Genomic DNA, 24,749 nt, shown 5'->3' with positions numbered 1-24,749 from the left:
GTCCTTAGTCAGACTGTGTTTTCAGATGCAGAGATGAGTATAAAGAGAGGCGAGAGCAGCATAGAGAGGGAAGAGCACAGCCAGGGGCAGGGCAGAGCGAATGGTCCTGAGAGAGACCCCGGTGCTGACCTTCTCCTGGCAGTAGCTATGCAGAACCTGTAACCCTTGTGGCTGCTGAAACACACAACTTGGGGCGTTCCAGAAAACCTGTGGGTTACATGCATGAAAATGTGGTAATCAGAACAGTCCTGGCTCCCCACAAGAGCCTGACAGCTGCAGGAGCCTCTGCCAGCTATGGAAACTTCCATTAGCCTTCCTGACATCATAGGCCAACGTTTATAGACATCTCCCAGGAGGGAGAAAAAAAATAAATATATATATGTAAAAAACAGAAGGTTTAACCTACTGACTTGATGAACTATTTCAGCTGAAATACCAAGAATGAATTATAGGAGTATCAGCACTATGGTATCATTCTCTTCCGACTCCAACTGGGCGTAGGATTTCCCAGGCCTGTGTGAGCACAATGTGTTCGCCTCTGCTTCACATCATCCTGAACACACGGGCAGGGCTGCTCTCCTTGGATAACCGCAGGCTGACCATGCGCAGAACACGGGGAAAGACCACCAATAAAAAAAAACCACAACAAAACCAAGCCAACAAACATTATCCCAAAACTTCATAGGCCCAGTACTACATTTTGTCACAAACAATGCTCAATTTAAGGAGAAATCTGTGGGAGAAACTTGTGTTCTACTTTTGCAGGAACCTACAAGAGTAAGTATTTGTGTACAGGTGTTCAGCTCCTTCGGCTTCACTCAGGTCTTAGCAGCAAAGTCTTAAATACATTATGATCTGCAAGCACTGAGGTAGAAGAAAGGGAGAATTGGGAAGGAAGTGTATTCTAATTCTATTATTTTTAACAAGGCCTGCTTATATTTGTGTTGACGGCAATGGATTTGTGGAGCTCAGCAAAAGTAATTACATTTGTAAATCACAGAATCACAGGATCGCAGAACGTCAGGGGTTGGAAGGGCCCTGGAAAGCTCATCCAGTGCAATCCCCCCATGGAGCAGGAACACCCAGCTGAGGTTACACAGGAAGGTGTCCAGGCGGGTTGGAATGTCTGCAGAGAAGGAGACTCCACAACCTCCCTGGGCAGCCTGGGCCAGGCTCTGCCACCCTCACCAGGAACAAGTTTCTTCTCATCTTTAAGTGGAACCTCCTATGTTCTAGTTTGCACCCACTGCCCCTTGTCCTGTCACTGGTTGTCACCCAGAAGAGCCTGGCTCCATCCTCCTGACACTCCCCCTTTCCATATTGATCCCCAGGAATGAGTCCCCCCTCAGTCTCCTCTTGTCCAGCTCCAGAGCCCCAGCTCCCTCAGCCTTTCCTCACACGGGAGATGCTCCACTCCCTCCAGCATCTTGGTGGCTGCGCTGGACTCTCTCCAGCAGTTCCCTGTCCTGCTGGAACTGAGGGGCCACAACTGGACACAATATGCCAGGTGTGGTCTCCCCAGGGCAGAGCAGAGGGGCAGGAGAACCTCTCTGACCTACTGACCACCCCCTTCTAACCCACCCCAGGTCCCATTGGCTTCCTGGCCACAAGGGCCCAGTGCTGGCTCATGGTCATCCTGCTGTCCCCAGGACTCCCAGAAATACCCGTCAGAAAGGCAGATACAGTGAACACTAAACTCACTGCTTCAGTGTTGTGTGGCACGACCACATCTCGCTCTGTAAGGTTCCCAAGTGAGAAAGGGATTTGATTCTGACGCTCCTACCAAGACACAGTAAACAGGTCAGCTTTTCAGACATGCAAATGAAGTCCTTACACTTTAGAGGTCTATGTGCAAATATATATTTAAAGCCAACTCAGCAGGACACATCTGTTCAACCCTTTCCTCGTATTTCTAAAGCTACAGTTGCTCTCGAGTTGCTTGGTTTGTTGCTGACCAGACTGTAAACCCAACGCGAGGTGTCAAATCTCTTTGGCAAACAAGCCAGGCTGGTCCAGGTGAGCTGGCAAACAGCACGCTGGCTTCTCAGCCACGGATGAAAGGCTCAGGAGCTTTATTCTATTCACTCACTAAACCTTCATTTAGTAGGTTACTAGTCTGTATTTTCCAGAATAAAACCCAGTGATTTTGTAATAAAATGTTAATTACTGTTAAAGTAAGTTTTCTCTTTGACATAGGGATTTAGTGGGACTAAACACCGATGGAAGACACAGGAATAAAGAGAGGAACTACTTAGAGTGTATTGATCCAATTCACTTCCTGCCTAAAAATGTATATGCTGCTAAACTTTTGATTTCAGATACTCGCAGCAGATATCAGACTTGGAATAGCAGATACAGTGTGAACAAACTCCTGTCACAGTTCTTCATTCTTGAACCAGCAAAAGACAAACAGATGATTTGTAAAATCCTGCACTTGTAAATCTGACTAAAATAATAATAAAAAAGAATTCCAAACAGGCAGAACTTCAATTGATTTACTGAGCTGCATTTTCAGAGTTACTGTAATTTACCTTCCAGCACTCTGGCACTAGGGGATAGGAGTTGATAACATTACTTGCTATTGCTAAATCCATCATGCTACTCAATATTTAAACCCTGAGCTGTTATTAAGGACTAAGGAAGATGCTCATCACTGAAATACAGATTCATGTTGACACGTAAATCCTCAAGCACAAGGAGTGTTCTGGGAGTTAACAACAAATATAACTCAAAAAGCAGGTACCTGGGCAGAGCAACGGGTAAGGAACCATTTCCCATCAGCGGATCCAGAGAAAAAAACATTCTACATCTTTGGAAAGCAAATAAAGTGAGTAAGCAGCGAAAGATGGACACGACAGTCTGAACAAGGGACTCATTTGCACCCGAACTACTCATAACTAACCATCCCTCACTGGGCAGGCACCAGTTTGTGTCTGTTCCTGCAGGAAACATCATTAGCAAACTGCAACTTGAGGAAACCCCGTTTCAGGCTCAGCAGTTGCCACAGTTCACCAGGCCTTTATAAACCAAGTGTGATGCCTAAGCCATTAACTACTAGTCATGATCAGTCCTGAAAAATATGTTACCTGACTGAAAAGTTCATTATTTGTGAACTTGGAAGCAAAACAGCAAGTTAACTAAAAGTCTGACTCTTGGCCTCTAGTTCAAGGCTCTTTGTCATGCTGTGGTGTGTTATATCACTTCTTAATTCTCTACCTCTTCTTGGGACTATTCTGGATCGGAAAGCTACATTTACAGTATCTTGCACACATTCCTCAGGCCAAATAATTTTCTCCCATGTTACCAGTCCAACTAATTGCAAAACCGAAGTGTTGAATTGCAAAACTGAAGTCACACAAATCTTCTGTAGAACAACTTTTTTCTGTCAGCTCAGGGAAAAGAGTTAATCTAAGGAATCATGCACAAAATTCTTCTTTTCCTTTCTGTTGACAGGCTTAGAGAGAATATTTCGCACGCCTGCTGCCCCGCAGGGTGTACAAAGTGCCACAGGCAGATCCTACGGTACAGCAGAAAATGACCATATTTCTCAGTTTCACATTGCACTCACTGCTCTGTATTTCCTTGATATTTAATCAGTCTTGATCCCTTGTCCTTGTGCATCTTCCGTGAAGCGAATGGGTCCTATCAGCTTTTCACTGATACCCAGACAAACCTGGGTTCACTGACAGAACTGCATTCTGGTCTTTAACGCTGATCGCGCTGCCCGAAAACCTGCAGCAGAGCCCCGGGGGCTTCATAAAGCCGTAAATCACGGAACTCATTAGCCCTCCCTGAACTTCTAAGTGCAGAGTTCATCCCTCTTCCCAAACACGAAGCAGAACAAAACCCGATTTTATAAAAGACAACGATTCAGGTGAATTCTCAAAATCTTGGCTTCTTTTAAAAGACAACCCTATCATGTCATACTCCCACATTCTTCCCACTTTTCCCTGTCTCTTTTTTTCCTATTCTTCCACAGATGTCTTGGTTTCCTATTTATGTGCAGAGGGCCGTATCTATGGGTTAGATTTTCTCTTCACAATCTGCCTGCTGGGAGTCACGAAAGATCTCATGACCTACCTGATGTTTGCAGATTAATCGGCTGCTCATGGAAGGGTAGGGAGGCTCTAACACCAGCCAGAATATGGAGAGGACACACTCAAGCACATAATGCAGTTAAAAGCAAAGCTACCAACACAGGAAAATAAAATCTACTCTTTTCAGGCCCCGTAATATTACGAATTGCCTTTAAGTAGTACAGGTATGACGTTTTTGGTCAGAAAAATTATTTGCTAAAGGGTGAGTTTCTTCAAGGTTGTTTCTTGCAGAGCAGCAATCATCACTAAGTGCTGTTCTCCACAGCAGCAGCGTGCCCCGGAATCACAAAGGAACGCGAGATGTCTATCTGCCAAACATCAACTCTTTGCAAAAGACGTTTCTCATCACTCAAGATGCTATTCTATCAATACCTGCCTGTGAACTTAACTTTAATATGCATCGACTCCGTGAGTAAAGTTAAGTATGTAACCAGTGTCTGAAGGAGCAAGGGTGAAATATATAAGGAAATATCATTTTGGTTTGCACTGTGCTGTTACTTGAACCAACCTTTTCCTTGATATTTACAGGAGAATTGATTTCTGCCATCTTTCTTCAGGTGAGAATATTGTCTGTGAAAGAAGAAAAAAAAAAAAAAAAAGAGTTTAATTTGGAGGCTTTAATTCCAACCTGTCAAAGCTACACCTATAAAAACTAACCATATGTGCTTACCTATAAGCATGAGAGAAATCTGAGAACACTTAATGTCCCACACAGCAGTGCTCAATCATGCCAAAAAGTAAAGCCAGTCCAAATTTCATATTGTCCCCAGATTAGGTCTGCAAACTCATTTAGAAAATGCTTCATCGTTATGGGATATCAGGCTTTTCCCAGCCATGTCTCTTGGACTCTGGTCATAATGAAGAAGCCAGAGAGTCGTGGTCAATGGGGCAGAGTCCAGTTGAGGCCTGTATCCCGTGCAGTGCCTCAGGGGGCAGTGCTGGGGCCGGGATTGTTCAATATATTCATCAATGATTTGAACAAGGGAAGAGAGTGACTGTCAGCAAGTTTGCTGGTGACACCAAGCTGGGAGCAGTGGCTGACACTGGAAGCTGTGCTGCCATCAGAGACCTGGACAGGCTGGAGAGCTGGGCGGGGAAAAATTTAATGAAATATAACAAGGGCAAGTGTAGAGTCTTGAATCTGGGCAGGAACAACCCCAGGTTCCAGTATAAGCTGGGGAATGACCTATTAGAGAGCAGCATAGGAGAAAGGGACCTGGGGGTCCTGGGGACAGCAGGGTGACCATGAGCCAGCACTGGGCCCTTGTGGCCAGGAAGCCAATGGTACCTGGGGTGGGTTACAAGGGGGTGGTCAGTAGGTCAGAGAGGTTCTCCTGCCCCTCTACTCTGCCCTGGGGAGACCACACCTGGCATATTGTGTCCAGTTGTGGCCCCTCAGTTCCAGCAGGACAGGGAACTGCTGGAGAGAGTCCAGCGCAGCCACCAAGATGCTGAAGGGAGTGGAGCATCTCCCGTGTGAGGAAAGGCTGAGGGAGCTGGGGCTCTGGAGCTGGACAAGAGGAGACTGAGGGGGGACTCATTCCTGGGGATCAATATGGAAAGGGGGAGTGTCAGGAGGATGGAGCCAGGCTCTTCTGGGTGACAACCAGTGACAGGACAAGGGGCAATGGGTTCAAACTGGAACACAGGAGGTTCCACTTAAACATGAGAAGAAACCTGTTCCTGGTGAGGGCGGCAGAGCCTGGCCCAGGCTGCCCAGGGAGGTTGTGGAGTCTCCTTCTCTGCAGACATTCCAACCCGCCTGGACACCTTCCTGTGTAACCTCAGCTGGATGTTCCTGCTCCATGGGGGGATTGCACTGGATGAGTTTTCCAGGTCCCTCCAACCCCTGACACTGGGGTGCTGTGATCACTCCTCCACACTTCTGAGGCGCTCAAGAGCAGCAATATCTGAGGCGACCCCAACAGCTCCTGCTTCCTCACTCACCAGCAACCTCAGTCTTTGCCACAAGATTTCTCTGAAGATCCACCTTCAAAAGCAGCTCAGTGTGCCAGGAGCTCAGCTTGACAAGCACTGCACAGCTGCTTTTGCCTGTTGGTTGGTTTGTGGTTCTGTTTTGTTGTTTTGTCTTCCTACAGTAATTCAGAGGTTTTAGCCACACAGCTTCCAGTGCAACTAACAGGGTCTGTACAGTTAAATCTCCAAGCCTGCTCTGAAAACTTGGGCACGTGAATGGAATTTGCATGCGATGGAGAAAGCCTGCAGTATGTTCTGCATTCCCAGTGCTGTGGCTGGGAAGGGAGGACACTGCAGCACGGGATGAAGCGTTAACACGGGGCAGGAGTCCCGTCCTGCCTCCACTGAACCCAACTGCGTCAGGCTTGAATCTTCACATTTTAAAATTAAGCAAAAGAATTACAGCAAAGACTAAGTCAAATGGAATAAAAGCTTGGTTTGGTCGCCAAATTTAACTCTGCTATATACCAAGAAGAAGGTAGAGATGCACATAAATGAGAAAGAAATCTTAGTTCTTTCCAAGTTTAAGCCAAAACACTCCCCCTTTTCCCCCCGTTAAGCCCTTTGCTATGTGGACTGATACCAGAGTTCCTATAATTCTACTCAATCTCTTGTAATGTACTTAGACAATCCTCCCGTAACTCCTGCTTTGGAACACAGCACTTCATGGGGTTCAAACTCCACAAAGCGCTTCTACCACAGCGCCTGCCGACAGCGTTTAAACCTTGTCAGTTATTTGTGCACGCATCCATTTTCTAATTAAAAGGAAGAGATTCAAGGAAGCACATTTTCAGAAATAACATGACTTTGTTCATGGTACATGGGGAAGAGATGATAGGAAGAAGAAAAAGGAATGGCTTTTTGAGTTTTGGTCTGATGAAGAGCAGGCACTGAATTATGGAAACCCTCAAACATAAGGTAGCGGAAGAACATAAAAGTAACTCTTTCCATTGCCAGTTATTCAAAACCTGGTATCTCAGCTCAGAAGGTTCCTCTCCCTACCCCTTCTGCTCGACTAGTTCACCCTTGTATCTAATATCTAGCAGCTTCTAGAATGTTCCAGACAACCGATGCAAGCCGGCCTTCCTGCACACCACTTCAAATACGCCTGATCTGATCCAACACCTAAAACACTCCCCAAACAACAGGAAAAAAACTGTCATTGAGGAATCAACACACAGCACAGGAACGAGCACAATAAGGATTATAGCTAACCCGTGTTGCCTTAAGTCTATTAATCATAAAAAACAATAAATAATGAGAAAATATCTTTGTCACCTGAAATCTTCAGGTTCTGATTTTCAGCATATATTTCACTAATTTTGTACCCAAACTGTAGATTTTAAAACTGCATCTTGTATGAAGCAAATGAACCCCAGTAGTTGTACTTTGGGAAAGCCCCACGCCTCTCAATTTCTGCTGTTCAAAGACAGGAGACACTTCAGTCTTCATGAATATGCACATTAAAGCTGTCAAAAGGAAGATGCTAAAACTGAGGTGGAGCTATTTTTCCTTCCCCTCCTCCAAGGACAAATAATTGAAATAACCTGCATAAAACACTTGCTCATTTATATCACTCAGTGCAGCACTCCTTGTTACATAAAATACAAATGATACATTAAAAGGAAAATGTCAGTGTAGCACTAATTTTTAAAAATATCCTTTATGGCTATACTTAATAGCTAACCAATTTCATTTCCTCATTGTAGCACAAACTGATTTATTGCATTAACTGGTATTTTTCTTCTGACGATATTTTCCTCTCTGTGTTGAACAATTACCGCATTTCTAATCCTGTGACAAAAGATTACAGCACATGAATGATTTTATGAACAAAATAGTCGTGCTGAAGTTGAGAAGCTTTAATCTCCAGGCTTGGAGAACAGTGCTGCACGTGTCACTAAGAGCACACACACACAGAGGTTTTCTGCGGTGGTTAACACCAAGTTAATGAAAGCACTGTATTTATAATGCATGTATTTATAAAACACAGCGCATGCAAGTGCTTCTCAGCTTGAACATCAGCCACGCACCTTGTGCTTCTCCACATCTCACGCTTGTATTTGTGCTCCTGAAGTGTCACCGCGTGTCACACCAACAGCACTGCCATTAAAAAGGGATGAAGGGGAAATCACCACTGAATCTCTTCTATGAACAGTTCATTCATTCCTGACAGCTATTTCCAAACGCGGCACCTGGAATCGAGATGACTCTCGGTTGCTGTGGCATCCTGACCTCAAACACTGACGGAATGGTGTTATTGCACACATCCAAAGCAGGCGTTTGACTTGCTTTGTGAAATGAAGCATTTCAATACAACAAAAAGAGACAAATATAGCAGAGGCACTTCAAGGGAACGCTGCGGAGAAGCCTGGATGAAGTTTAGCAGAGCATTCCTCCTCCCGCCCAGCAAACGCAGCGATTCGCGCTACAGGGCAGCGGTTTAAGCTCACACGGCAGCGAAGCGGGCAGCTGAGGGGGCTGACAAGCACCTATTTACACGGCGCTCAGAGCGGTGGGACCGCCCGTGTCCCGCAGCGCAGCACCGCCGCAGCGCAGCACCGCCGCAGCGCAGCACGTCTGCGCCCCAGCCCGCTGCAATCCTGCCCCTCACCAGCTGCACCGTCACATCCGAGATGCCACAACTATCAAAAAAGAAACACACTCCCTCCAACAAAACAAAAAGGAATCTCCTTGCAAATACACCGAGAGGAAAGGGAGTTGATGAAAGCCGAAACGTTGCCAGAAAGATATGATTTGTGAAAAAACCCCAGCAGTAAGCTCTACCGGAGTGGAGGAGATTGTGTGTGACACCTGCTCCACCGTTTCTGGCATCTGAAGATAAGTTCTATCTTTGGCAACAGGGAACAGAAAATTTCCCACGAAACAGTAGAAAATAATCCAGGGTTGGGTTTCCTGTCTCTGTGTTTACAGATTAATAGTCTCCTACATGCCCCAAATGACAAGTGTCCCCATCTGCCCACTCCAACTGTTTCCTTTTATTATAAAGAGATACTACTGGAGAAATTCAGATGAAGGTGGGGATGGACACACCTTCTCTGATGTGGTTTTAACTTAACATTTTTACATGAGAAAGACTGACAAGACTGCAAAAGTATGCCTCCAAAATTCAAGTATTTCAGAGGAGAATTCTTCTGGTCTTCACTCAGAATTTATTTAAATGGCAGAAGAACAAAAAAATTAGCTTATCAGCTCAAAGGCCAAACGTGAGCATGCATATGATAGTTAGTTACACAAGTCAGTGTCCTTAGCCGTGCACAAAGCCATACTGCTGTGGTTGTAAATCTACCTGAGACTGCAGGAAATTCAGACACTTGTCTTCACCAGCCTGAGAACTGCAATGGGTTCTTCCTATTTGCCGTAGCCTGTTGTCTAAAGATGAATACAGTCATTAAAAAATGAATGCAGAAACATAACCAGTGTCAAGAGCATCCAGGACATAGCAACTGTCCTCCGAGCTGCCCTTTTAGCCTCTGCGTCATTAGAAATGAACGTGCTTAGTAAAAACAATGTACAGCGTAATTAACACAGAATTGCTATTTCTCCAGTACTGTTTTATGCCATTCTAAAGACTGGATCAAGAAACGGAACACCGCATCACTTCGTATTTCCTGGTTTTCACAAGCTGCAGATCAGCCCCGTCAGTGTGATTAAGTGCCTCTGGGTAATCTGACGATAACCGAGGCCTTTAGCATCCTTTTCTTTAAAGGCTCACACACACGTTCCAGAACAGTCTCCGCGTCCAGAGCCGTGGCGCTGCTGTCCCTGGGCACGCTTGTCCCAAGCCCAGAGTCCTGTGTTCTCCCTCCTGCTCGGCCCCCACAGCCATCGCGCTGCCCAGAGCAGGATGCAGGAAATCCAGCGTCTCACTGATTCCACATGCGGGTCTGGCTTCCCACAGAGAGGAGGCTGACGCTCCCCAACATTGATCACCTCCCCAACGCTGATCACCTCCCCAACGCTGATCACCTCCCCAACGCTGATCACCTCCTCCGCGAGGTTTTCCGGAACGATTGACACTACAGTCTGAGAAAGCAGGAGATGTCTCGGAGGTACTACAGCCCTGCAGACTGCTTGCTTGAAAACAGGCACTAAGGCATGGAAGTTTGGAAAATGTGCAGCGATGCATCAGGAACTCAGGTTGTTTAACACTATAAAATTCACAGCTGCGAGACCACAGACCTTTCTTCTATGAAGATAAAAGGGACAGAGGTGAGAGCGGGATATGCAGGGAAAGACAGGCCTGCCAACTGATAAGCATTTATTCAAACAAACCAAAGCAGCTGAAACGGAAAGGACTGAGAAACCTCATCCCAGCAGCCCTGTGACGAAGGAACGTGTCCAGCCTGCAGATCTGGAGGATCTAGTGCCCGTTCCGCAGCAGCTACACTACAATGGTGCTCTAACCACTGTGCCGTTCCAAAGAGAAGGGGAATTTCTCTAGAATCACACCTGCATTCTGCTGGCTGGCATGCTAGAGGAGCATCTGCAGAGCATCACTTTGATTCAGCATCAACTAGAGATGCCAAAATTCCTGGCTTTACTACATATATTTCACTATTTGGCTTTACTACATATATCTCACTATTAGAGCTGAACCAAATTCAGAAGAGCTGGATTCGGCTATATGGTCAGTAAAACGGTCCTCTCCGATATGCAGAAGGGAGGGATGTGGGATCTGGAAAGACAGTTTTAGGCCGGGAAGCTCACTTTCCACAGCAACGCTTGCCAAAAGAAACATTACAGTCTTGCTCTTCCTCTTTGTTAAACATGCCAGTAAAGACCACGGAAAGCTACTCAAATTCTACCTTTGCATGAACCTCCCGCAAAACAAACAAGGTTAACTTTCAGTTTGCACAAACTAGGTATTACCTTCCAAGTGGTTCCTGCTGGAGCCGTGAGCAGTCTCATCGGGGGCCGTACGTCAGGTCAGAGCGGGGCGCCAAGAGCCTCTGCCCAGCTGTGGCTGGAGGGGCACGGCACAGCAATGCACAGCACAGTACAGACAGACAGACCAAAGCGAACCTCAGGAAGTGTTCAAATACACACTTGGTTTAGATGTTAAGAAATAAAGTGATCACAAGCAATCAAACTTCTACCAGCAGACTTGTACAGCGTAATTGTTACAGCAAATTCTCATCATCTTGGAATAGATCTCGAGTTCAAAGGAAGTCCTGGAGCTATTCCCATTTCAGCCTTCTTTATGAAGTGTTCTAAAGCTGCGCTGTCCTTCCTTCTCGCTCAGACACCTCCAGAGAGCCAGTTTACCACTCTCGGTGTGCAGGGCTGATGCTCAGCAAACACAGCTTGGAGCTTGGGAAAAGGAAGAACTTCACCTGAGCTCCTTGAGGTGAAGTGCTTTTGATGAAAACTGATAAATGCCTTAATGCAGCCAGACCTCATGTGACTAACGTATGTTCAAAGCATACTTTATGAGTCAGTGAGGCTATACATATGAAGGTAAGTACTTCATTTACATGTGCCAGTCTTCCAAAACTGAAGACTGAAATTTATTTTCTAAGACCAAGTCACACCATATAGGTGCTTTGAAGAAGACGTTCTCCTTGAACAGTATTTTTAATTGTTTTTATATATAGATATGTACACACACAAAGCTTCCGAGTCGCTGTCTGGAGATGCCCTGCTGTGTCCCACGATGAACAGGTTGCCCGTGAGCAGCACAGGCGGCCACCCTGCTAACACTGCTCCCCCAGACCCACACCGAACGCCAGCCTTCCCCTGCTCCCCTGGAAACACCCACCTCCTACAGTAACCACAGGTATTCCCAGAAACAAGAAGAACAGTTAACTTATAATTGCTTATTGTTCACGCAGCCTTCAAGCTAATTGCTATTACACATTAAAACAGTGGATAATACAGTATTTACTAGACTTGGAACTGCACTTTTTCACAGCATCCCAGAATGTCAGGGGTTGGAAGGGCCCTGGAAAGCTCATCCAGTGCAATCCCCCCATGGAGCAGGAACACCCAGATGAGGTTACACAGGAAGGTGTCCAGGCGGGTTGGAATGTCTGCAGAGAAGGAGACTCCACAACCCCCCTGGGCAGCCTGGGCCAGGCTCTGCCACCCTCACCAGGAACAAGTTTCTTCTCATCTTTAAGTGGAACCTCCTGTGTTCCAGTTTGCACCCATTGCCCCTTGTCCTGTCACTGGTTGTCACCCAGAAGAGCCTGGCTCCATCCTCCTGACACTCCCCCTTTCCATATTGATCCCCAGGAATGAGTCCCCCCTCAGTCTCCTCTTGTCCAGCTCCAGAGCCCCAGCTCCCTCAGCCTTTCCTCACACGGGAGATGCTCCACTCCCTTCAGCATCTTGGTGGCTGCGCTGGACTCTCTCCAGCAGTTCCCTGTCCTGCTGGAACTGAGGGGCCACAACTGGACACAATATGCCAGGTGTGGTCTCCCCAGGGCAGAGCAGAGGGGCAGGAGAACCTCTCTGACCTACTGACCACCCCCTTCTCATCCACCCCAGGTACCATTGGCTTCCTGGCCACAAGGGCCTAGTGCTGGCTCATGGTCACCCTGCTGTCCCCAGAACCCCCAGGTCCCTTTCCCCTACGCTGCTCTCTAATAGGTCGTTCCCCAGCTTATACTGGAACCTGGGGTTGTTCCTGCCCAGATTCAAGACTCTACACTTGCCCTTGTTATATTTCATTAAATTTTTCCCCGCCCAGCTCTCCAGCCTGTCCAGGTCTCTGATGGCAGCACAGCTTCCAGTGTCAGCCACTGCTCCCAGCTTGGTGTCACCAGCAAACTTGCTGACAGTCACTCTCTTCCCTTGTTCAAATCATTGATGAATATATTGAACAATCCCGGCCCCAGCACTGCCCCCTGAGGCACTGCACGGGATACAGGCCTCAACTGGACTCTGCCCCATTGACCACGACTCTCTGGCTTCTTCCCTTCAGCCAGTTCGCAAGTGTTTGTTTGTTTAAGAGGAAAAAAAAACAATAAACCAATTTTCAGCTGAACCCCACCCTACCCAGGTACATCACAATTGTAAAAGCACAGTCAGTCAATACAGTCTGTGTACTGCCAAAAATCTGCAAGGGCACCTTCCACATCTCCCATCCCACACCCATCCAGAGGTCAAGAGACAAAGCCAGCAAACCCTTCTGCTTCTGAAGGTCAACATATGAAGTGTTGTCCGACACACATGGACTGAGGCCCTTGTTTAGCCAGGCATATAAGGGGCATTTATAAAAAATTTTACAGATTTCTTAACTTGGCAAGTACAGTCCCAATAAAGAAAGCTGTTTGACTAGCCGTGGAAATGAATCCGACATGCAGACAGCAAATGAAGCAACTTTATCAACAGAATAAAAAGAAGGTATTTTGTTCATCTGTGGATGAACACTCTAAACAAATGCATGTTCTATTTTGAGGGTACTTTTCTCAGAGCCAGGTAAGATCAGTTACACTGTACAGCACAGATACACAGAGTGTTTCTCAGCTCACCTGTTTTTGCCCAAGCATTTTAGGTGATTTTTGGCATGCCGTGATTCATGAATTGGTAAAATCTGTGGCACATTAGACAGACCTTTAGTTTGCATCTGTCCAGAATTTCTGCAAAGGCACACTAACCAGCTTTGCAGAATCAAGTAACATACTATTTGCTCCACAGAATCCAGTGTCGGAAGGCAGCAAGTTAAGCTGTGCTGAGCTGCAGAATGCTGAAGGACGCCACACCCACGCCCTGGGCAAGCGCCAGCATGTGTCAGATAACGGCACAGAACTTCAAAATTGCCCTCACCGCTCAATCTCTGTTCCCGCTGCTGTGAGCAACATTCCGATAGCGCTTACACACTCCTGTATGTTGTGTGTAGGCGCTACCAAAGCAGCGGCGCCCGTTAGCAGAGCGAGCACTCTGAGCAAGGCTCATTCCCAGCATCCCCACTTGCTCTAACCCGTAAGCAGTAACAACTGGCAGACAATAAACTGGGCAGGCTGGGAATTTTCCAACCAAACAGGGGGTTTGCTGTGGCCGAGTTGAGTTACTTCATCATAACCAAAACATTTCTCAAGCCTCTGCTGAACAAGGCTTCTCCAAAAAACTGGTTGAATTCCCTACGAGCCGGTTATCCTTCCCCAGAGAGCCCAAATCACAGCAAACCTTGGAACAAGCCAAGTTCAGCTGATCAAAGCAGAAGTTACGGCGGGTTGTGTGGTCGGAGCAGCGCTGAGCACGGTGCTAATGCCCAGTGAGGCCCTGTGGCACCGGGCCCTGGCTCCCAGAGCCAGCCCAAGGGCAGGCAAAGGGGCTCCCCCAACACCCAGCCTGGAAGTGTCTGACTCCTGAGAAGCGATTTACACAGGGTGAGATTCAGCTCCCCCAATGTGCAGAGTTCCCAATAATATTGACACAGGTAGTGCTGGTCCAAGAGCTGAACTTTACCCAGCGTTGTTTTTCCAGGGGTGCTGCTCGTTAACTGAGACCGGCCAGCCTGGTCACCTTGCTCACAATCGGAGCACAGCAAACAGGGAACTCCTTGGCTCTTCTCAAACTGCACTTAGAGGGAAAATGCAACAGCTCTTCCACCACCTTATCCCCACGTACACCCTGCTTGTGGACAGGGCACAAACCAGCGCCTCGCTCCTCCATTCTCGCGGAACACACACTCCATCCTCCGGCCCTCAGACTCCTTTGCTCCCCTGCTGCTGAGGATCAGGATATCCACAGTCCCTCCAACCTGCTCCAAACGCAGCACCAGTCAAAAAAACTACTCGCTCCAATCACAGACTAAGAGATTTGGAGATGGCCACCTCAAACTATTACATGCAGACCCTGCTATACATTCTCCAAGCTCTCGTGATGCTTTTCACCACCAGAAAGGAACATTTATCCATCTTAATATTAACAGAAGTGGAATAAAGAAGGGCCAGCAGTAACAACAGAGCAGCCCAAACATCCTAAAAATCAAGAATCTCTTCAAGAACTCAAGTCTCTTTTAACCTCAATGATTCCCTCAGCAAATTCTGCAAAAGCTCAACCTGCTTTCAGTTTTGGACTTTGCTCTCGATCAAAGTGAGCAGTGAGATCCAATCTGAATTACTCCTTGAGCTATTTGTGCCACACAGCTGCCAGTTATTCTGTTTTTCACTGGAAGCAGCATACATGATAATAAATAAAGCACTGCAGGGAAGAACAGGAACACTCACAGTTAAGTCATTCACCAATTGAACTAATATTTCATTCCTACTTCAGATCTTTTCATTTTTCCATTTCCTAGGATAATCACATAATTCTAATTCTTAATGTTTTAGTTTTGAAAGCACTTCAGCTGTCCAATCTCATGACAAATGCAGACAACCTCAGAAAACTTCTAGAGTTGATTATTTTATGGCACAAAATTACATATTTACAGAGACAGTAACAAGATGCATCTATAAGTAATTACAGAACTACCCATTTGTGAGATAATCTGCCCAGCACGAACACCAGATTTGCCCTTGCAGGACAGAGTCGGCTTGAACACGCAGCGCTTAAGTGCAACTGAATACACAAAACTTAGACACATTTTTTGAGACATTTTCCAGAGAAAAATGACCTTCAGCACATTCTTAGGATAGTTTTTAACTGCTCCAGAAGTGCCCATGATACTAATGAAAATGCCACATCTGAACATGCGAGAAAACATTTTTCATCAAGAAAACTCTGTTCCGAAGATGTCGCAGCAGGATTTGTGCTGACGCTGATAACACCCGTGTTTTGGCTGTGGCTGAGCTGTTCTCACACCCTGCCAAGGCCGTGGCTGTTCCCCACCACCCCCCAGACTGGCCAAGGGGATGCTCCACACCCTGTATATTTATTATTATTATTTTACTGACAGGCAGAGAAGTGGAGAGAGCCGATAGGAAAAGATTCTCAGAGTTGATGAAAAATTTTGGCCTTATTTCCAGGAAGAACATTTACACACACCAACCATCTTTTAATAGCAACCTGAAGGTTTCTCAGGGCTGGAAAACTAACCCTTGACAAGCCTGAGGGCTTCATTGGCTTCCCCACTGCTGCTCCGCCAAGTACATGATCTGGTTCACGAATTTGGACCTTCACTAACAAACCAGCAACAATCTCCCAATTTTTAGAGCCACAACACATTGTTGTGACGCAGATGCCCAAGTACAGTTGAAAAACTACCATCTTTTCACTGAAATCATTGAAGAGCAGCACTGCTCTGCTGAGAAATACCTCCTAGCCAGGCTGGAGATGCTCGCAGGGTGTGCTGCTCTCTAGGTCACGTGTGACCGCTCGAGGGCTGGGCAGGAACCGACCCCGTGAGTCACCGCCCTGTAGTAAATAGAGCTCAGAGCCAGACAAGTCGTATTTCATCACGTACTTGGCCACACTTGGGATCAGCAGATGTGTAAGAGCCACTCTGGGCATCCATATCTTATTTCCTCCTCTCCTCTGAGGAAGTCACACAGCGCATGGCTACTGAGTTTAGCACGCTGAATTATTAGCTAACAGGCTGATCCCATTCAGCCACTCCCTGTAAACCTTCCAGCACCAAAAGCTGTGGAATTTTGCCATGTAAAGGAAAAAAGCTTCAAGCAAAAAGGAAATCCTTAAGAAACAGTTCACGCCCTCCACTAAAGAAACAAGTTGCATGCCGCAAATAACAAGCAAATGCGTCTTCTTTCTGCCTATGTATGTCTGAGCATTTCACAAACCTCAGTACATAATCTACTGCCCCGACACCCACGCTCAAGCGCAGAAGTACTGTTATCTCATTTTGCAGATATAAAGTTGAGGTATGACGTGATTCACTGAAGATTTCTCAGGAAGCTATTCACAGGGAACACAATTCAGATGTCCCAAGCTGCAAGTAAACTGGAGTATCTTCAAGCCATTTGAAAAAATGGTTGTCCTCGTTAGAATTACACAGAATTACACTACCCCACTTGTTACACTAAGGCTTGGAACAGATTGAGCTTACGCTTTCACAACATGCTGCCTACTTCCAGACAAAACAGCAAAAGAAATTACTTGATATGTTTAAAGAAATATTCAAAACAAAGACGTGGTTCAGAGCACCTCTGAACTGAGGCACTTGCAGAGACCCTGTTTCTCAGTTTTGTAGTCTACAGTTTTATCTCATTCATTTTTTTATTGCTATGAAGCTGCCCTTTGCCCCCATTCTCTGAACATCACCTTGGACTATACTCAGTGTGAGATGATCTCAGAATACCAGTTCAGCAGAACCTGCAGTTATAAACCACGATACATCTTCACAGTGGTTTGAACCATTAAAAAAAATAAATGAGGAGAAGCAGTAGGACACCACGGTATGAATTGACCAGCTTAATGACACAGAAAAGGAAGAAAAAGGAAAGAAATTAATCTGGAGTGGTGAAAGATCAACTCTGCACACAAAACAGGAACAAAAGCAGCTTCCGAGATGTTCAAATAGGCTGCACTGCCCTGGCAAAAGAAAGGTTAGACCTACAAACGATAGATCTGATAGTCGTACAAATAAAGTACTTTTCTATTTGTTATCCACCGCGTGCAATGTGAAAGCAGGCACGCTCACTAATCTGTGCCCTTGTGAGAAGTCAAAGCTTCACAGTGAGGAATTCAGAAAGCGCCACTTTAGTAACCGTTGCATTTGTCTCTTTCTTTTCCTCCTGTGATTGCTGCGGCACCATGAGCAGCTTTAGCAGGACAGCTCGAGAAACCCCATGAACTCGGTCATAACACGTGACTTACAAGTTTCTGAACTTACCCAGTCACAATGATTAGCAAACAGAGATATAAAAGTTGTCTTACCACTGTGAATGCCTTTGCTTTCTGTTCTTATTTTTCTATCTTCTCCAACAGACTGTATCTCTTGAAAAGACAGCTGCAAGTTAAAAAGAAAGCAATTAATTAATTTACTTCAGATTTACTTCACTGCCCTCTCCTTATACAAGGGGTCTTGTGAACATATACTCCTCATCCCTCACTGCTCTGGTCAACGCGTGCAGGTGCTGTAGGTGCCCTTACCGTTTTTTACGGGGCTCATCCTCACTGCGCCGCGAGCTTTGGCAATTACCCAAGCCTTGTTGTTAGCCCTGTTCCTGACCACGCGGGCAACACTCTCAGCTTAAACAAACCTGTTTCTAAAACTAACTCCTGTTTGAAACTCTAACCAGCCAGCACATTGGGATGTACTGAAAGATAAAGCTTAGGGGATGCGAACCATTCGAGCCATTAATGCAAGAGGAGCGCAGGTGTGAGTCCCAGTGAATCAGTGGTTGCCAATCAAACCCCTGCGAGCAGCATCAGCGCAGTTTCAGTGTGCTCATTCTCCAACATTATTATCTCAAGAACACCAACCCAGCTGAAACAAAGGGCAGCCCAAAGAGACACCAGCACTTTGCCCACAGCACACGACCTTTGCCCATTTGCATATACATTTTGGAGGAATTCTCCCCAAAGTTAAAGACAAACAACCACATGGGCAGCTGCGTGCCTATGTCCACACAGAGATGGATGGAAGCTGATTGCTCAATTTCAGCAGGAGGGGGAAAGCAATGGGTCAACCTTGTGCTCCCTCAGCAGTTGCAAGGAGAAGGTGGTCATGAACTGGCCTATGATTTAACCACGCGTGCCAGACAGGAATTATTCCATTCTACTTGCTACTTAAGTGAGTCGCGCACTGGTCCTTGCTTGCTTTGGAAGATGGTTCAGCAGTCCTTCCGCTAACCCTGAAAGTGTAACACGACTTTTCTGAACATCCTCACTGCTGAAATCAGCCTCTGCTGAGCCACTACAAATAGATTTGTCTTTGCAGACTCATTTTTCCTTCTGTCTTACAACATATTCGCTCCCTGTAATAGACTGAAGTGTGCGACTGCCATCCTGTCTCATCCATTTTGTCCTTGCTGAAACGACGTATTTTGCCAAAGCGAGGTTTGACTGCAGAAATCCAGTCAGAGCCACAGGTTTTATTTTAAAGCAAGGCAGAAAGTCCTTAACCGCTCCGCGTGTGAAACTGCCTGGTTCCTGAGGCGCTTCACCCAGCACACGCTCCCACAACACAGGTGCTGATCTTCTCCAACCCAACCTGTGGGAGAGATTCCTCTCCAACTCCAACACAAAACTAAGATCTGAAAAATCAAATGGGAACAGTTTACGACTTCTTTTCCCCTCCCCCCACCACTCAGCGAGATCTTTCGATAATTTTTGTCCTCTTGAACTTCATGAAATATTGAAGACCAAAGTGACGGGTAATCTCAGAATCCCATTTACTGATTGGATTCTTATGGGACGTGTCTCCATAATTTAATTACCTTTCTATCTCACCATTTTGTCCTTACGCAATGTCCCATGGCATATTATCAACGAAAACTTTATGCAGGAAATAATGACTCGAGGGAAGAGAAAGGAAATCAAGAGTAAAGGTACAACACTCAGCAGGAAACTTCTTTCACTTCTGTATTATCAAAGAAAATACTGTTGCTTAATGTCTGCAAACATTTAAGGCAATTTCCCATTATAATGAAACGCCAATTCTTAAAGCGATTTTTATTTTCATACAAAAAAAGACCCCTCCTGACTTAATGCCAGGCAACATTTTCCTCCCAAAGCAGTAGGGGCCTCATCCAGTTCCTGCTGCCAGGCCTGGAGCTGTGACAGCGACACACGAGCCACCGGCACTGGGGGTTCTACAGCACACAGCCTGGAAACCTCTCTTGGAATCCGCTGTGGAAGAGCCGGCCCACGGGAAGCCCGAGTGGCTGGAGAGGAGCCGTGGGCCCCGCTGGGGCAGACACTGGCAGACGGGAGCACAGGGCGGCGCTTTGCAAGGTCCGCGTCCTGCAGAAAGGCTGTCTGCTGCCGACACCTTCCCCACGGCTCCCGGAGGGGAGACGTTTCTTCCACAGCTGGGAATGTTCTACTTGGATGTGTTTATTTTTCCTCAATCGCTGGCCGACTCACAGATAGCTCCATTTATTTTAGTTTTCTCCGCTCTCAGGAACAGTAAGAGGGTTTCTGTAACCAGCTCCAGGCACACTGCTAATGACCATAGCAGATCCATGGAGAGCCCTCCCTTCACCAAGAAACCCATCCGCACGTTCCCAGAAAAGCCTTATTTGGGGAATCAACTTCATTAAAATAAACTTAAGACTTATTTGTAACATATCAATAGAATGTCTGAGTTGTCTCAGCCTGAAGATGATGATAAAATTATACTTTCCATTTTGCAGAGCTCTTCTGCGGAACTGGGATGACAACAGGCACCTACGCTATATGCAGTTCTCGGAGTGTCTGTACACTTTGTTAACATCAGTTAAATGGATTTAAGATGAGAATTTTCCCTGAAACACATGAATCCACGTGCCAAAATTATACCCCTAATGGCAGGAGAGGACTTGTGAAGCTACATTTGGAAATAGTCACAACATGACAGGAGATTCTCAGCCAAATGGTTGTGACAGTTCTTCATTATTATAATTACTTAAGAAAATATTCCCAAACACATTCCAAGCTAAGCTTTGCCTTTTTCCCTGCCCTAAATTGAAAATACGCATAAAATACATGTGAAAAGGCCGAATCCTGGCTGGAGTAGCAAGAATGCTTGACAACACGAGCCATTATTTGTTATTCCTTGCTTCCAGTCAGGATCCCAGCTTCTGAACTTCGGAGTTTGTACAGAACCCTGGGATAAGCCCAATATACTGAAAAAACATATTTAAAATAGAATGCCTTTGTGAGTAGCCAAGTGAAATACTTAAGGAAAAAAAAAAGATCCTTAAAGTAGCTGTAGAGGATCTACAATTCTGTTTTGCTTGGATCTGTACAGTAGCCTAGCCCATATATAGAAACCAATTTTTTTGTTTTACGTTTGCTTTGCTTTATTTGAGAGTTGTGGGAGTGATGGTAACCAAGCAACACCATAAAGCTGGCAAAGCCAGTTCAGACAGTCGCTGCCGCCCTGATGAGCCAGATGAGCCACAGCATCTCCACTGCTGTACAGTTCACGGGCCACAAGATCCTAAGGAGAAGAGAAATAGATCCCGTCCAGTCCGCGGCCTCTCCTGCCCTGGCTGTTTTTACTCATCATTTTTGCACACTGGAAGGTGAATCTGCCAGGAAAGCTCCATCTCACCGAGGGTGGGCAACTCAAAAATACTGTGCCTCAGCATAACCTCCACAGACTTAACAGAAAATTCATTACGGACCTATGTAAACTCGTATATGCTAGTCTACACAGAACATAACCTTGTAATTAATTCTAAATGACAATCAAAAAGTGTAACTCAGGTCCAAAAAATACCCACAATGTCATTTTCTGGACAAAAACTAACCTCCCATTCATCTCCAACAGATCAGGAGAAATGAGCATTTTACAGCTTCTGTGGTTAAAGACAGTTGAAATCCCTCATTTTCAATTAAAGTGCAATCATCACCATTCTCAGACTGGCACATCCCCCGTGTGATCTGTCTCCGGTCTCCCAACAGAAGCTTCTGAAAGAAGCAGTAACTTCATATTTTGCACCCTTCAGCAAAATCAGTTCTGCCCTCACTCCGTCAATTGGGTTTTATTCCGCACTTTCTAAAGCTTTTCTTTTTAATTGCTCCAAAACCAAAATAGACATTCTCTTAAAAACAAAGCCAACGTATATATTGTTGTAGGCACATCTCAAGACACAATCATATTCTGAGGAACAAAAGTATGGAAATGATGCTTTTTGTAAAAAGTTTGTTATTTGCTTATCCAAACAAGCAGAAGGCAGAGAAAATCTGTGTGAGTGCATGTGCTTTGAACGGAGGGGTTATTTTAGGAGACAGAGGCTACCTGCTGAACGGAATCAGTGTGTGGTGGAGAATGCACCAAGGTTGTGGATGCTGAGTTTATGCTGCAATTTGGTAGCTTAATATCCCAGGTAAGGCAGTGAGCTCAGTACCAAAAGCCACACAGTACAGCTGCAGCAGGCGTGCACTTAGTACGCGGATATTTGCATTAAAAAGCTCGATTCTGAGGAACAGGTTTACAGCTTGTCCTGATACTGATACCCAGTCACTACCGGACTTTACTGTGTCCCACCCAATAACAGAGAGTGTGATAAATGAGAATTAAAATCAACAAAAAGCTCCAACTAGAGATCAGATCTAAAGGTGACCTGACCAAGGACACAGAGACAAGGGGGTTCCAGAGGATTTGCTCTGCTGCCAGCCCCACCGTGCTTGTGAAAATAACATCCCACCGGGAACGGGAACAGCAAAACTTGCCATCAACACTCACTCTGTGATAATGACACTGGTGTCTGGGACGAGATGTTATACATTCCTTCATATATAAAACTCCAATTCCTATTTCTGTCCATTTGGAAAGGGGAAATGCCCTCTTGCTGCATACAAATTCTAAGAATAGGTTCATAATGAAAAATAATGAAATCAATTTACAAACGGGAATATATCTCTAGTCTCTTTTGAAGTTCTAAGAGGAAGGAGGAGCAAACTCACCCAGGGGCTGTAGGTCAGACCCAGTCCTGGGTGTCAATGGGATCTCACTCCCCCATGGTATTTCCCATCCCAAAGCAGACAGAGCTCTCAGCCCCGACACGGAAACCTCCAGAAACACCCATTTGTGTCACAGCAGCCTTTTCACGGGAATGACACGCAACTAACAAAATAACCCCCTAAGCCTTGAAGCAAACTTCTCACGTTGGAACTTACTGTTTCTTTGACAATTTTAAAAATTCTGGCCTGGGCGCAGCTGAAACGCTTGTGTCAGTCTTTTGCTTATGAAGGAATCTGGCTAAAATGAAGCAAAAGTCCAGTCTGACAGCTTGGTTTGCTTTACTGCTAACGAATCTGGATAAAAGCGAGTGCCAGTGGAATGGCTTCAGTGACCTCAGATACACCCGATGCTAAAGGAAATCAGAGTTTGCCTCGGTTTGGCATCGCACCTTCTGTAGGGATCATTTATTCAGAATTCCTGTCTGTATTTACCTTCCTAGGAACAAACACGTATTTACTGCCGACACTGAGCCTCAGCAACTGAGTGACGACTCGGCACCTCTGCTCCAAGTGCCTTCGAGACACCCAGAGCAAAGTTTATTCCAATAATACCCACTCGCCCACAAGACAGAGTCTGCTTATTTTATGGTACACTAAAAAAAGTAACACATTACATTTTATGACCGAGAGTTGCACAGAAAACTTTGTGTGCGTGCAACGTGGCCAAGCTACCATCCCTAACCCAAGCGGGGCTTTGCAAGCCCTTGGGTTTAGCTTCACAAACTCACAGAACATTGATGTCACTTCTTTTTCCAGTTTTTTCCCCCTAAGATTTTTGCTATTTTTTTTAAGGCAATACAAATGCTTCTTAATAAGGGAAAGACATTTTATATGTGAGGGTGGTAGGTGGGAAACAATTCTTTTAATCTTTCATATTTTAAAAAGGGTAGCAGATAAAACCAAAACAGACATTTTTCATTTTGTTAGAGGCCAATTTTTTACCCAATTCCCTACGATTGTTGTCAGAACTTCCAGTGTAAGGGAAGAAATAAGAAACAACTCAGAACACAACCAACATTAGCCTGCTGAGGAACAAACATGAAACCGCTGAAACCATCTTCCTTTAGCACTTATGGTTAAGTTAAAAGATCACTGAAATTTAAGGAAAACCTTCAGACTTTAAGTATGTATATATAAATAAATCAACATATAGTTGTTTTATATTAGCATATAAAATGAAAATAATTTAGAAATAACTTAAAAGCCTGAAGACAGAACTAGAATATGAAGTCTTGTGCTAGAATACGAAGCCCAACATTTTACCAGAAATGTCATTAGCTGGTGCCCCTCACATGTCTGACATTTGAGAGAAGACCTCTGGAAACAAAGCTTCTCCTTAGAATACCGCTCCGACCTCAACTTGACAACTATGATATCACAGGGAAAAAAGAACACACAAAAAACCCAGCAATGAATCAAATAGTAACGGAGAACCTGACCAAGGTAAAGCCCCAGCGGGGGAGCCCACAAAGCCAGGGCTGGGCAGGGCCAAACCAATTCCTGTGCAAGTACAACAGCAATTCCAAAGAATTAATGCCGCAAGATGAATTCTTCCTGAGAGGCCAACACCCATTAGCGACACAGACAACTGTCCCGAGGTCGAGGTGTTGCTTGGCCCCACTCTTTACACATGTTGCACACGGAACTGAGCTGCAGAGCTGTTCTGCGGGCGTTCTGAAAGATGTGCTCGGGGGGAGCGTTTAGTGACAAGGTTCCAAACACTTCAACTCCTTATTCCCGGAGGAACGCTTACATCTGTCAGTAATCACATGAACATCATCACACAGCTGTTAATGTGTAATGGTTGGGACAGTATTACCAGTTCTCTTGAACTCGATTCATTAGCCACTCAGAGGCAAAACTAACTTTTTTTTCCCCCATGCTTTGTTTTAAAAACAACCAAAAATCGTGTATTCTAATCAAGTCAATAGACTCCTGGATGGCTCCAAGTTTCAGCCTGTATCCTGAGCGTGGAAATAGCGTTCCACACAATCAGGGAACGGAGCTAGGAACAGGCTCCACTCCTTCTCCTGCTTGGTCCTGGGGCAGATCAGCCTGTGGGAAGGCAGATGGGGTTGACTCCTTCAAGGAAGAAGCTCCCCCAAAATTTAAAACTGTCACACAGAG

At 45.6% G+C, this 24,749-nt stretch overlaps 1 protein-coding gene across 7 annotated transcripts in view; it reads right to left on the bottom strand.

Annotated features, from left to right (window-relative positions):
* Window positions 1-24,749, bottom strand: part of SPATS2L (spermatogenesis associated serine rich 2 like) — a 68,722-nt gene that overhangs the window by 26,595 nt on the left and 17,378 nt on the right. For 3 of the 7 annotated variants that reach the window (XM_082055032.1, XM_082055031.1, XM_082055036.1), the window contains exons 2-3: window positions 17,883-17,955; window positions 4,606-4,667 (exon numbers count right to left, since the gene is read on the bottom strand). In XM_082055032.1, the coding sequence (XP_081911158.1) occupies window positions 4,606-4,644 (39 nt within the window). In that variant the 5' untranslated portion in view covers window positions 4,645-4,667; window positions 17,883-17,955. Of the gene's footprint in view, window positions 1-4,605; window positions 4,668-8,107; window positions 8,270-9,384; window positions 9,468-17,882; window positions 17,956-24,749 lie in introns of all 7 variants that reach the window. The other 4 variants (XM_082055033.1, XM_082055034.1, XM_082055035.1 and 1 more) reach the window with 4 other exon arrangements.

The sequence above is a fragment of the Streptopelia decaocto genome (genome assembly GCF_964273445.1).
Source record: "Streptopelia decaocto genome assembly, chromosome: 6".
Lineage (NCBI taxonomy): Eukaryota > Metazoa > Chordata > Aves > Columbiformes > Columbidae > Streptopelia > Streptopelia decaocto.
The sequence above is the reverse complement of the archived record's forward strand: the minus strand, read 5'-3'. Positions and strand labels throughout refer to the sequence as shown.